The sequence below is a fragment of the Chanos chanos genome, chromosome 6 (assembly GCF_902362185.1).
Source record: "Chanos chanos chromosome 6, fChaCha1.1, whole genome shotgun sequence".
NCBI classification, from domain to species: domain Eukaryota; kingdom Metazoa; phylum Chordata; class Actinopteri; order Gonorynchiformes; family Chanidae; genus Chanos; species Chanos chanos.
This window is the reverse complement of record NC_044500.1, coordinates 46972624-46987057: the sequence shown is the minus strand read 5'-3', so window position 1 is coordinate 46987057 and position 14434 is coordinate 46972624. Positions and strand designations below refer to the sequence as shown.

General features: G+C 45.9%; 1 protein-coding gene across 1 annotated transcript in view; it reads left to right on the top strand.

Moving 5' to 3' along the window:
* frs3 (fibroblast growth factor receptor substrate 3) overlaps positions 1-3572 on the top strand; it is a 4724-nt gene extending 1152 nt beyond the window's left edge. The window contains exons 3-5 of the mRNA XM_030778568.1: positions 1188-1340; positions 1678-1799; positions 2268-3572. Coding sequence (XP_030634428.1) covers positions 1188-1340; positions 1678-1799; positions 2268-3572 — 1580 coding nt within the window. The remainder of the gene's footprint in view (positions 1-1187; positions 1341-1677; positions 1800-2267) is intronic.
* Positions 3573-14434: the final 10862 nt, after the last annotated feature.

The window sequence follows — 14434 nt, the reverse complement described above, 5'->3', positions numbered from 1 at the left end:
ACATGTCCTTAGACGTTTACACACAACGGCTCCGACACGTTTCCTGACCACAGTGACTGGGACGTGAGATGAGCTTTCCAGAAGCTCCTCTGGTTCTCTATTTCACACCCAATGTTTCAGTTCAGAGTTCCCTACTCCTCACAGCACCCCCTCACACATGACAACCACGTCGTCTGGGAGGATGGAGGTGAGCGCGCGCGTCCTCTGACGCGTGTTCATGCGCTCATTTAGCTGTTGTGAGTTTTCCCCACTGTTCAGAATGGTCACATGACACCGTGCTTCGAGGGGACCGCTTGGCCTGGAACAACACGGTCGCTTGATTAAAGCGAAGAAACTTGGGGCTTGTCAGGTCCTCAGTGGAGAAGACACTCAGTTTGATTCTATGGGATGCGCAGCCAAAGTGAACGGATATGTCTCTGGTTTAAAGAATCAAATCTAAACTGTGGCTGGCGTCTCACACCTAAAGCACTGATCAAGGATCAGACACCCTTTGGTGCAGGTGATGGTGCTTCTGTTAATCGTGAACGGCAAAAACTGATCCTGGATCAGCACTTTTTAAACTTTTGGTACTACAAATGACAATTATAAACATAATGCTACCCCTGATCTAAGACCAGCTCTCAGGGGACATGACATGTGGATTCTCAGATTAGGACTGTTCAGGGAACTTGCTGTTTTATGGAAAAAGTGGATGAACCTTCACTCCAGATCTCTGTGCCCTCCCCAGAACTTTCCCTGTCAATGCAGGTGTGTTGGGCTCCCAAATGCCAGTTAGCAGTACTCTGCCGCCCCCTACTGGGTAAAAGAGGGAATTGCCTGTTGGGAACTTCATTGTGGTTGAAGGACTGAACTGAACTGTGGGCTATGAGAGAGCAGGAACACAACCTCAGGGAGAATTGTTTTTTTTCAGTCAAAAATATGCAGTTGTTGCACTCAAAGGTGGAATATTGCTTTGGGTCACAGGTCCTAAATTTATGATTAGTGTGTTTGAAAAAAAAACAAAAAACAGCGCAATTCCACACGCATCAAAAACACACAAAACACTTTAGTCTTATATCATATATAACATGTTTTGTTGATAAAATGTGTACCTGTCCTGTTACCATTTATAGATGTGTTTTCTGTTATTGGTATCTGTAAAAGTAATCTGGTTAGAGTTGTATTTTGTGTGTGTGTGTGTGTTGCAGGGATCTTTGCGTTTAAGTGTTCCAGAGCAGAGGAGATCTTTAACCTGCTGCAGGATCTGATGCAGTGTAACAGCATCAACGTGGTGGAGGAACCTATGATGATGTCACGACCAGGACACACCCCTGAGATGGGCACGCCGCAAACACCAAACAGTGAGTCTTACACACACACACACAAACGCAAACACACACATACTCATACACTGTGATAAACCCTCACCTTCACACATGTAGACACACACACACACACACACGCGCGTGCTACATATTCTTTTGATCCAGTCAAACCAGTGAACACATTCTTCTGCTCAGTCAGATGATCAGAGAATGGGCCAGATGATTATGATACACTGATTGTTGGTGTTATGTGAAGATTTGAACATTCTGAAATTGTGCCACATCCTGACACCAGGACACTGTTCAGATCCATCCCATAATCTTTAATAATCCATAATAATCTGGTGTCTCATCCCTGTTTGCCTCACCGCAGCGCCAGCGTTCCCAGTGCAGGGTTTTCCAAACGGTTACCCCGGCTACCCAATCAGTGCCGACTCATCCCAGCCGTCGCTGAACGAGGACCACGGGCATGGACTCATGGGATTGGACGACCAGGTAAGGACGTCTGTCCCGATGTTACAGATTTTCTCTGTTTCAGTCTCTTTGCCAGGGCTTTATTTTTTTCTTAGAATAAAAAATGATTTTACCCTCTGGTGCCCTCTGGTGGCTAGTTTGACACATGACAAACATAATTCGAGGAGAAGAGAAACAGGGCTGAATTATCTCAGGTTAAAAGAACAGAAAACAGCGAACAGTCACATGGACACATGAAGCATTTCTCTTTTAATGAAAAATCTCATGGGGAATGACTCTGAGTGAGTTTGGTTTCCTCAGCATCATGGCCGGCTGCTGCTGTACCCTCTCAGGTTTGCTCCAGAGTCATGTGACCTCCAACACAGGAAAAACACTTCGAGCAAAAAAAAAGACATTTCTGGAGCTGAATGTCTGTAACACGTGTGTGTGTTTTTTTTGTTTTTTTTTTTGCGGCGGTCAGTGTTTGATGGCGTCCTCTCCTGTCTGCAGGCACACACCTACGTCAACACGGTGAGCGTGGAGGGAGACCTGGCGAGTCGACACTGCGTCCACTCCCTGCCCGAAGTGCGGTCCAGTGCGTTCCCCGAGTCCGCCCGGGGGGGCATGGGGCCGGGGCAGGGCGGGGGGCAGCCCGGCATGCACTGCTGCGCCCTGGAGGAGCGCAAAGACCCTCAGGTGTTCCTGCAGCCGGGGTCACAGGAGGTCAAGTTCATGCTGGGGCCGACGCCCGCGCAGCGCCACCTGCTGGAGCGAGACCGGGAGCGCCACGCCCTGGGCCTCCGTCCGGCCGACGGCAGCTCCGAAACGGAGGGCGAGGAACAGCCCGTCCACGTGTGTAACACGCACCCTTACCACCACTACCATCACGTGATGCACCGACATCCCGGCATGGAGCACCAAGGGGGCTGTCCCAGCAGCCAGCTGACCTATGAGAACATTAACGGCTTGCGGGCTGGGCGGAGACAGAGGCGGAGCCCGAGCAGCGTGTCTCAGTCCGTGGGGTCCAGCAGCAGCAGCAGCGCCGGGGAAACGCACACGCACACGCACCCGCTGCCGCTGGCTCACTCCCACTCGCACGGCCCCACCCCTCTGCCCCCGCAAGGGTACGGCTGCGACCGGGGGGGCCACCGGCGAACGGCGCTGCTGAACTACGAGAACCTGCCGTCCCTGCCGCCGGTGTGGGAGTACCGCGCCCTGCAGAGAGAGGAAGAGGAGCAAGACGAAGAGGAGGAGGAGGAGTACGAGGAAGAGGAAGAGGACGAAGAGGACTTCGATGAGTACGAGTTTTCCGAGGGGCCCGGGACGCCCAACGGGTACCCGCAGGAGGGCCGGGGTGGGATCCACCGGGATGCGTTGCAGAACTACGTCAACACGGAGCAGATGCAACCCGGCCGACTACGCCATCCCTGCCCCCCTCCCCCGCAGCCCCTCCCCCCCGAACGGCCCAATCGCGTCTTCAATTTCGATTTTCGGCGACGCCCGGGACGAGGGGCGGGACCTTGCCAGCACCCTCACCACGCCCCCTCTCGACAGCTCAACTACATCCAGGTGGACTTGGAGAGCGATTCGCCCACGCGACAGAGTCACGGGGCGGGGCTTGCGCAGGCTCCGCCCCGCCCCCCACCCTTAAAGCGCGGGAAGAGCGGTGCCGCGCCACCCCCCCGGCGAAGCGAGTTCTACGCTGTAATCGATCTGAAGAAGACGGCAGCCATGTCGAACCTGCAGAAGGCCCTCCCCAGGGACGACGGAACATCGCGAAAAACCCGCCACAACAGCACCGACCTGCCTCTGTGAACGAAGAAAGAGAGGGAGAGAGAGAGAGAGAGAGACAGACAGACAGAAAAACAGACAGACAGATCGAGAAAGAGAGAGAGAGACAGACAGAGAGAAAGAAATACAGAAATGTTTCAGAGGAGGAGAGGTAAGGATGGAGGGAGCAGGATGGGAAGAGAAAGACATGTAGAAAGAGAAGTGAGGGAGAGGGGGATAGAGAAAGAGAGAGAGAGGGGGAGAGAGAGAGAGAGAGGGAGAGACAGATGCAATGAGGGGTTAAGAGAGAGAGAAAGAAAGAAAGAAAGAAAGAAAGAAAGAAAGAAAGAAAGAAAGAAAAGGATGATGAAGACCATGAGCCCAGATGGAAGCCACGTCTGTGTCATCAGAGCCCCCACATAATCCACATAATCCCTGATTCTCTCATAATCTCCGATTCTCTCCGATCTTCTCTGGCCCTCTCTGGCATCCAGACCACTGCTCTCACAGGTGTGCGACTTACACCACCACGTCTGTCTGCAGGCTGAGGATGACTGAGGACGAGAGAGGATGGTTTGGGAAAGGTGTTCTCTCTGAGGTGCAGGTGCTGGTGGCTTCAGGTTTTGCTGGAACGTGGGTCGTTTCTGTTTGCAGGGGTTGTGGAGTTTCGGGTTCCAGGTGAAGTGAACCTTTTACGGGCACTTATTCTCAAACCTCTGGCGTCTGAACAGTGCTCATGAAAAAGCTCATGAAAAAGTCTTAAAAAGCTCTTATGTTTCTTATCTGTGAAGTTTTTTTTCTTTTTTTTTTTCCTTCTTTTTTTTTTTTTGGGTTGAGTTCCTTCAGTTCACAGCAATGAAAGAGAAAACCTCGTCAGCAGGCGCTCTCCTGATTTGTCCTCTGAAATATCTCTAACGGTTCGAAACATCTCAAATCATTCTCACTTCTTCAAACGTCCTTTTAACTCACGCGAGTATTGAAAATACAAAAAAAAACACAAAAAAGCTTCAGTCCACAAAGTCAACAGTGAAATACACCGAACGGAGGAAGGCTTGTACCTCCTGTACTTGAACGCCAGGTGTGTAGAATTCTGGGATTGAAATGACGTGTCAGAGGAATCTCCCTGCTGTAGTCAGTGTAGCCAACTCAGTTTGCACATTATCCTTTTCAATTGTAATCCAGGTCCCCCTCGTACTTAACCCCTTCCCTCCTGGAAAAGTTTCATTTCATTGAGAGAGACTGATAGAGAGAGAAAGAGAGAGGGAACGCATTTTCTCTTTTCGATTAACGTGCCAAATCAGGCTTACGCTGCTGGGGATGTAGTCCTCCAGGTATGAGCTTTCTAAACGCTCCCGAACGCTCTAACGGGACAGTACAACGGAAGGTCAGATTGGTGATGTCACAGAGGACGTTGTGAAACAGGGCTTAAGTTACATGATGGAGCTACAGAGGGGGGGGGGGGGGTGTGTGTTCTGGAATTCGGGACTAGCCACTGGGAGCGAAGGCTTCTGTAGATTAGATTACAGTGAATGTGAAGATTCTGATGGCTCTCTTTCAGAATTACCTGTGAGTGCTATGCGTCAACCTGGACCAATAGGATGAGTCAACTCCCCTTGACCAATAGGATGCTTTGTCAGAATTTTTTTCTACGCTAACGGCTTTATTTTACTACCTATATTATCAAATATTATATGTGACAACGAGAGAGATGTCAAGGGAAAGAAGGAAAGAGGTTTTCCACAAATGTTACAATTCAAATGGTTCATTGAATCACACACAGCAAAATATTCGTTTAGTGAAGTTCATTTCATCGTTAGTTTATACCGGTGAACACCAACAGAGCCACAGTCGCTCACTAGGGGGCACTGTTTCCGATCATTGTCACTGATACATTTACTCTGGTGACTGTGGGTTGCATTCATGCACAGAAATATTATCAATACAGCCCAAAATGACTCTAATATATTTAATTTACCGATAATGAAATAACCGTGTGTGATTTCTGTTCTACTCTTCTTTGTGTCTGTTTAAAATTCTTTTAAAATGACACACGCAGACTTGTTGGTTGTGTGTGATCCCCCGCGCCCCTCTCCCGACGTTCTGTGACTTCAGTGGACTCGTCTCAGCTGACTGGGTGATTTTGTGGAATGAGAAGGAGGAAAAGGATTTTCTCTCTCTCAGATGATTAGTCATCACGGATACATTATTAACGAAGGTGGCCAATTCTGATTTACATTTATTGATATTTGTACATGTCTTAAAGAGTTACTGTGTAAAGAATCAGAGAATGAACGTATGCAGAGGGAATGACTATTATTATTTTTTTATATCAGATGCATAAGAGATGCCATTCCATATGAGCCCTGCAGGGGGCGCAAACATATTTATTTATTTATTTATTTATTTAGTAATTTATTTATTTATTCATGTATTTGTTTACGATCTATTTATTTATTTTGATATTTAACCTTTTTAGTAATATGCATTAATATAATAACACATTTGTAATATACTCAAGTGCATTGGTGGTGATTCGTGGACAATAGGTTCCTCTTATGAAGCCATGTGTCCCACCTTGTGTCATTCTATTTTTAACATGTGCCAAATCTTTTAACATTTTAAACCGATAGACGTAAAGTGGACATTCTGTACCATCAGTGAATGTGGAATTTGAGGGCTAATAATCTTCTGTGTCTGTCATTGACAGTTAGACTAGCGTGTATATTCAGAAATATCACAACGATGCCAAACCTCACAGATACAGTGTCTACAAACAAACACATAGCACTTGGGACAGACATGGTTACGTTGTACTTCTGGTTGAATGTTTTAAATGATGTTCAAGAGTCTTGAATGCACCCCCCTCTTAACGCCCCCCCCAGTGTCTGAGGGTTTACCCAGTGTTTCACCCCCTGGGCTGACCTGGAGACCTGGGGTTCTACCTTGATAAAACTGGCAGCCATATCGTACTGAGAGCGAGGCTTCTCTGTGGCAGATACATTTAGTAGGCTGGAGAAAGAGTTTTGTATTGTGAGACAAAAACACAAAACACCGTAGAATTTTATCTGGATTGTATGAGGATGGTTCTGAAACCGTTCTGAGTTCTGAGTTCTGGTTTGTTATGATCCATTCTGTAAGCTGAGAGTTCTGAGCCTGACATTTTTAGAGTTTTGTTACAGTCTTAACCCTGAATTAGCCCTTTACTTCCCTTTCTTTACCATTGTGCAACACTACGAATGTAGAAATAGGAAGGAATTCACTGTAGAACCTGTTCACTGTAAGATCAAAAGTCTGGTACAGGATTAGCCACGGATGTGGGTTTTACAAAAAAAAAACCAAAAAACCAAACCCAAAACAAAAAAACAGAGAAATCACTAGTTTCACCAGTTCTGTGAACCTCCTCTCCAAATCTATCATAGAATTAGATCAGCTCTGTAGACATCTGTAGACTTAGAACCTCTGTAAACAGAATCAGATCAGGTCTGAAGACATCAGTACATTTAGGCCCTGTTTACACTTGGTTTTAAAATGCATCTTGGGTGATTGTATCACAAGTGGACAGCCGAGACACATTGCCATTTACACCTGTGTCTGTCATGCGTCTCTAAGGTGTCCAGCTGACCGCTTCTGTTCGGATTCCGTCACTGTTCGTTCACTTTTGCTAGACGGTTATTACGTTAGTCTCTGTCGGGGACACATCAGGACACATTGGCGTCAGAATGTGAAGATATGCGGTCAAATGTGTCCCAGACCACCTCGGCAAGCGGTTTGAGTGATCGGATCACAATGCGTCTTGCTGGTCGTTTACACTTGTATGTAGCACTGTCCACTTGTGACCCAGATGCCCCAGATGCATTTTAAAACCAAGCATAAACAGAGCCTGAGAATCTCTGTAAACAGAACCAGATCAGGTCTGAAGACCTCTGTACACTTAGAACCTCTGTAAACAGAACCAGATCAGATCTGAAGACATCTGTACACTTAGAACCTCTGTAAACAGAACCAGATCAGGTCTGAAGACCTCTGTACACTTAGAACCTCTGTAAACAGAACCAGATCAGGTCTGAAGACATCTGTACACTTAGAACCTCTGTAAACAGAACCAGATCAGGTCTGAAGACATCTGTACACTTAGAACCTCTGTAAACAGAATGGAGATGACAATCAGAGGAACTCTGATTGTAGTTGCTAATGGATACTAACTGCCACAAGGACCCGGGTTCTCCCAACAATACGGCTGCCAGGAGCCTGTAACGGTGACATTCAAACACTAGGGTGACTTGTGCACACTTGTATCTTAATGAATGCGATGATGAGATCATTCTAGTCACTTTTTAAACACTTTTCAGAGAGTCAATAACCATGTTTGGATCTATATTTTTATGGTGTGGGGGAGTGAAGACACTTCCAATAATGGTTCACGAAGAGAAAATTGGACATGTAGTGATTTAAAAAAAAAAAAAAACAAAAACAAAAAAAAAGACAACAGCGCCGATCCGATGTGCGTTTTAAAGTGTTGGACTTGGCGTCAGATAGCTATTCTCTCTCAGGCAATGTCTGGATAAATATGTTTGTGTTTATGTGTGTTTAGATTAGGCTCGAGTAAACACAAACAGCATTGGTGTGTTTATCTTATATCTGTTTTGACGGCGCGCCTTGAATGGCGTATTACTTGACAGTGCCATAAATGTATTGGTTGGTCGGTCGGTTGGTTGGTTGGTTGGTTTGTTTATTCGTTTATTTTTGGAACATTTATTAACAGTATCTGGATAATGTGAGGCCAATCAATCTTGAAATGTTTAAGGTACCGTAGCACATTTTCTAAAACACCCATGTTTACATTCTGAGTTTAATGTCTCTTTTGGAACAACGAATGTGTACGAGGATGTTCTGTTGTCATCGTCACGATGTTCAAAAAGTATATGAATCTTAATGAGCCATTTACTGTGAATCATATTTAGAATGAGTTTTAATGAGTACGGTGGGTACGATGCATTAATATATCAATACTGGTATACCTATGATTGTGAATCGTTTCTTCTTTTTTTTTTTTTTTCATTTTCAAAGCAATGACAAACCTCTCTCTGTGTGGAATGTCTGTCCTCTTCGGGAAGACACTCTTATTGGACAGTCCAATGCCCGCCCCCCTTTCCCCCTCACCCAATGAAACAGTCTTATAGTTCCCCCACTGAAAATTCCCTGCCGCTAATGAGGATGGAATGGTTGGTTTTCTAGGCCAGTGGCTTTGTTGTTTTTTTTTTTTTCTTTGTTGTTTTGTTTTGGTTTGGTTTTTTGCTCTAATAAAGTGTCGACCAAGCTTAGTGACTGAGGCATTCTCAGAACTTCATGTGAATGTGTGCCAAACATTACTGAGTCAGAGAGAGAGAGAGAGAGAGAAAGAGAGAGCGAGAGAGAGCGAGAGAGAGAGAAACCTGAACACAAATGGACTCAGACCTACAGACTGCTCTTGTTCAGGCTAATGAAGACTCTTCTCCTCACTGTCTGAATGTAAAAAGCAAAGACAGACTAAATAATCCCCTGCCCCCCCCCCCCTCCCCTCATCCCCTCCCTCTCCCTCTCCCTCCCACATCTCCTGAAACTGAGTGACCATACCTGATGTTTCGATCCTTGCTGACAAAAAGGGACAACAACAAAAAAAAATGTGTTCACGTTAATGTTTTGTCTCCAGTTTCACAACATTTTTTCCAACTTTGTTTCTTTGTATTAAGGTATTTACATTCTCCTGTAAGTATGTATTTTCTGTGTTATGTACATAATGTTTATGGTGATGCAGTGATAACAGCGCGATTTCTCCTGTGTTCATTTGAGTTCATGCAACAGAGACTATACCTTTTTTTTTTTTTAACCTTTTTTTCTTTCTGCCTCAGGTGTTGCATTGTTGGGGGGGGGGGGCTAATTTGAATCTCATTCCATTAGCAGATTGTTACATGCTGTCTCTGGATGGAGAGGCGAGAAAACGGAGATAGATTTGTCACCTGTGCGTTGTCCCAGGCCTCCCACACGCCACACGCCAGCCCAGTCCAATGCAAACGCAGGCATGAACTTCTGGGGAATGTTTTAGTTCAACTCATATAAACCTTTGAAGAGTAAGGCTTGTATTATAAAATGAATGTGATCCAATGTAATGTCAACATTAAAAAAAAAACAACAACAAAAAAAACAAAAAAACAAAAAAGAACTGTAAAGACATTTTTCTAATATTATTTCAACAGGTATTTTAACCTGAAGGGGAGGGTCTTTTTTATTGACACAAGCTTTTTTTCGTTTTGTTTTTTGTTTTTTTTTCTTTAGATGAAAATCATAAAATGTTGCCTTCATGTGACCATGCCACGCCCAATTAGGATATGGACTAACCAACATTGATTTTCATCTTCCTCATCATCAGCATCATCATCATCACCAGCATTATCATTGTGTGTGTGTGTGTATGTGTGTGTGTGTGTGTGTGTGTGTAAAAGAGTGTGTGAGTGTGTGTTTGTGTGTTAAATTTTTTTTTCCCTCTTGTCCCATCTTTTTCCACATGCGGGAAAAATGGTCGGCTCAATGAATATCACTTGTTTGTCTGGGCAGCTGGGTTTGGAGCATGCATGTTCATGTGAATAATTTTACTGTGTGTGATGTCATTTTGTAGCAGAGAGCATGGTTTTAAAGCGCACTGGAGTTTTGTTTTCTTTTCTTTTTTTGTTTTTGTTTTTTTTTCTCCATGCAAGCTGTAAATACAGAGGCATCATACACCTGCAGTCTTGTCCTGCGTGTTCAGTCCGTCTCCTTTCTTTGACGGTGTTAAGCAGTGTGTGTCGACACGTTAATGTTTTCAAAATAATAAAAAAGAAATATTTTATCGTTTTAACTGCTTTACATCCGAGGGAAAAAAAAACGTTGAGATACAGCGCAACGCATTACAACACCGCTCAATCTCTGAGGTGTTTTGCAGGAAAAGAGTCTGTTTCAGTCAGTCATTTCACTCTACATCACCGGATAATACAAACGCATTTAAACAACTCAGCTGAACCTTCATTTAAGTAAACGGTGAAATAAATAAGTATATTTGTCAGAAATGAAAGAAAAACTCTTGGCTTCTAGAGAGTGTTGGGTGTGGTTGACTGATCAAAGATCAGTCAGTGATCAGTAGTAAACAGACACAGGAAGCCAGGCTGTGAAGGACAGGCTGAGTTGCCAAATTAGGTCAAGCCTGCCAACAGAAACAAAGTCATAACTGGGCATGTGCAGGATCTTGTCCAACAAGAAAAGTCTGCCACAATAACTTTAATCTCTCCGATAACTCAAAGGCCTGAAAGAGGTGGGTCCTACGTGTCTGTAAAGTGAAACTCCTGAATTAACATTTTCTTATCGCTTCACGTGATGGTACGCATTTCGTGACCTGCTTCGGCAGAATTTGACCCTGTCATATCACTCCTGTTGGGGAAGTCTCATCTCACTGCCAAAACGATGTGAATGAAACCGTTAATTACGCGTGAAGGTCAATACATTTTCCACAGGAAAAAATAATCTCTTCTGTTATCGTTCGTAATCTCTTCCCACTGAAGGTCCATACGTCATCGTTTGACCCAGGCCTGTCTTATCTCCCCTGGGCTCTGTCACAGAAGGGGAGAGGAGAAGAGAGAGAGAGAGAGAGAGACGAACACACAGACATAACAAGGCCACTTCCCTCCATAGAGACAAGGTGGCATGTTCATACTCTCCCAATCATAAATAAAGGGCCACACTTGTTTCTCGGAGAGGAGACCAGAAGACGACTGAGATATTTATAATCCGCAGGACACGGGCATGTTTCAGAAAAGGTATGTAGGTCAAAGGGGGAAAAAGAGCAAAGAAAATCCTGAAAGAGAAAGTTAAAACACAATGCACACGTTAAATACATTAGGATTAACTAGAGACCGGTGGTAAAGGGATTGGTGTATTACTTTATTTTAAGATAATATAAGTACTTATGATTACCTAGAAACCTATATCAGTAAAATGAATGTAGGCATTCGGTAAAACAACTGTTCTGGCCAAAGTCCTACTGTGGAAAGATAAGAGAGAAACGGTGAATATAATCAATGTTGACTGGAATGCTCACCGCTTAAGAGAACAAAAGATGACATCATAATAGCGTAATGTGAACAATCTGATTGGCTGACGCACACAGAATCAATCACAATTCTGAGGCTCCATCTGATACATGGTCGTACTGTTAGTAAATCATGTGGGAAGGCTGATACCAGGCTGTTAGAGAGGGGCTTATCTTAGGGGCAGAAGAATGCGACATCCCCTCCCCCACTACCAAGGGCTCCTGCTAATCTGAATGACACAGCTGGGGTCACCCGAGTTAACCTGGGGCCCTGCCCCCCCCCCCAACCTTGGCAACCCAAACGGCAGAGGCCGCAGCTGATTAGAACAGTGCGTGGTCAGTGCATGATCAAGTCACGCAGCCAATAAGGGTCGTTTCCTGAAGCCTGCCCAGCGTCAGGGCCGAACTGGGAGTCGCTGCAATAAGACACTCCCGAAGCATTTCTCTGAGGACTTGCTTGGCAACCAGAAGGCTGGATTTGGATTTTTTTTTGTTTTTTTTTGTTCAATAGTTTCCACGAGCGGGACGGAGTAAGTGCACGGCATGGTGTAGATGGATGTGGAGTGGGGGACTGTAGCTCTGTGCCAGACCTCTGTGTGTATGTACTTTGTGTACGTCACGTGCTGTGTTTGTCCATTAATGCTAAGCTGTAAGATCGGTCACGTACAGGCTTTGATATAACCATTTTCTGTGCGTGAGGCGTTTTCTGTCAGTGAATCCGTTGCGAGAGAAAAGGTGTGTTGTGCGTCGGCTCTGTGTATGTTGTATGCGGCTAACCCTTTCTGTAAACACAATTCTTCTCTATAGAGCAACACATAGATACTGTGGACAGAAGTGAGTGTGTGTGTGTGTGTGTGTGTGCAGCAATAAATTAATTTCCAGAGGTTTGCCTCACCTCTGTCTCTAACTGGACACCCGCAATGATTACCACCATATACACAGCACCCTAGGGATTCTATGAGTGAGATAAATCTTTTATCTCCTCTCTTTTCACTGGTCTTTCAAGCTGGATGCTGGTCACCGCTGTGGAATCCAGCAAGTTACAGAGACACTCAGGATAAAGCTGAAGTTGACTGATCAGGATGTGAGCTTCACTGTCCAACGGCCAATCAGCGTGGTCCTTTCTTCCTACCCACCGCACCACACGTGCCCTAAACACGCTGAGAGGGAAGAGGGTCCTGCACCGCTGGCGGGAGGTTACCATGGTGACACCCACCCCTCATGACATCAGCAGTTCTGTAAATGCGGCATCCAGCGGCTGACAGAGCCGTGGCCTCCCGAGGGCTACGCGGAGGAGAGATGTGCAGAACTGAGCGGAGCGGAGAAGTGGAAACAGGACTCGCCTAGGGTGATGGAGCCCTTCGCCACAGACGACTGTTTCAGTTCAACCTGCTTCTCCAACAACCACGGAGTTTCAGCGGCCAACTGACTTAGTTGACTAGCCACGATGCAGGTTGAGCAGTCATAGCCCCCCCCCCCCCCCCCCCCCCCCCCCCCCACCCCCTAAGAGCTGGATGACCAGAGGGACCTGGTTTGACTTTGAGAATGAGTATGGCCACACTAAAGTGCAGTAGACCTAACAGGCCCTGATCCTCAACATCCACTGGCCAAGTTTCTCAGCAAGGATTACGAGGAGGAGTTTTGCTAACTTGGTCCTGGATGAGTCTTCATCAGCGTATGGTGCGGTGGAAAAAGGAGTCTGTCAGCCTCATACTATCAGAGAAGAAATGTTAGCCCGGTATACTGAAGATGTCAGACCTACCATCTTCTCGTCTCCACCTGTTCTACTCAGAGTTTTACTCCACGGGTGTGGCTCCCACCTGGTGAAAACGGAACGCAGGGATGATTAGACATGACGAAATTCTTTTCAAGTGTTTAACAAGCATGAGCATTGTACATTGACTTCCTCTGATGCAATGCTGCCTGTGACTCACTTGTGGGCGGCACTTAGCTGACTCATTGCCTGCCGAACGAAGTCCTCTGAGATGCCTGCTGACCGAGAGACTCGCATCAAAGATATGAGATGTTAGATGCGCAGAAAGAATTACGGGAAACATATCCCACCCTCCCTGTCCTGCAGACCCAGCTGGGAACGCTGGAGACCGAGCTCTGTTTCAACCCTCCACTGACACCACGGTTTGGTGGAACCCGAGAACAGGAGAAATGCTCGGTCAAATCATCCCTTCAAAAAGTCCTAGAATAAAAAAACAAACAAAACAAAAACAAAAAACAAACAAAAAACAAAAACAACAACAACAACAAAAATTCCTAGAATCCTAGGACCCAGACCCTGTAACATCTTGCTGATCGGTTGCTGGACTCTGTCACTGAAGTGGTGCATCCTGTGTCTGAACTGCTGAGTCCAGTCAGACCAGTCCTGGCAAGGCCTCTGTGACGACCTTCCAAGTCTCTAAGTCTGCCAAAAGTGGTAGGCAGACACAGGCAACATACAGGTTGTGTTTGTGTGCTGTGCGTGTAGTATTTGTCACTGACTCTCCAGCGCTTTGGTCACTCTGGCCTGTTAGCCAAGACACAAATGCGATGCCTGGGCTAGACGGTAGGTAGGGCCAGAACAGCGAAAGATCAAGCCAAAGGCAAGACGTATGTCCAAACGATTTTCCACATGATTTCTTCTCCAGAGCTTCCACTGAGAGGACAGGAATGCCTAATAGCCCAGCACTCATTTTGTGGCACTTGTTTCACAACAAAAACGGGGACTTGACTCGCTCCAGAGCGTCACAGGGCATAACACGGAGTCAGTCCACCTCGTGCATTAGGTGGATCTGGACTGTGGGGCCCAGTGGAAGGCTGG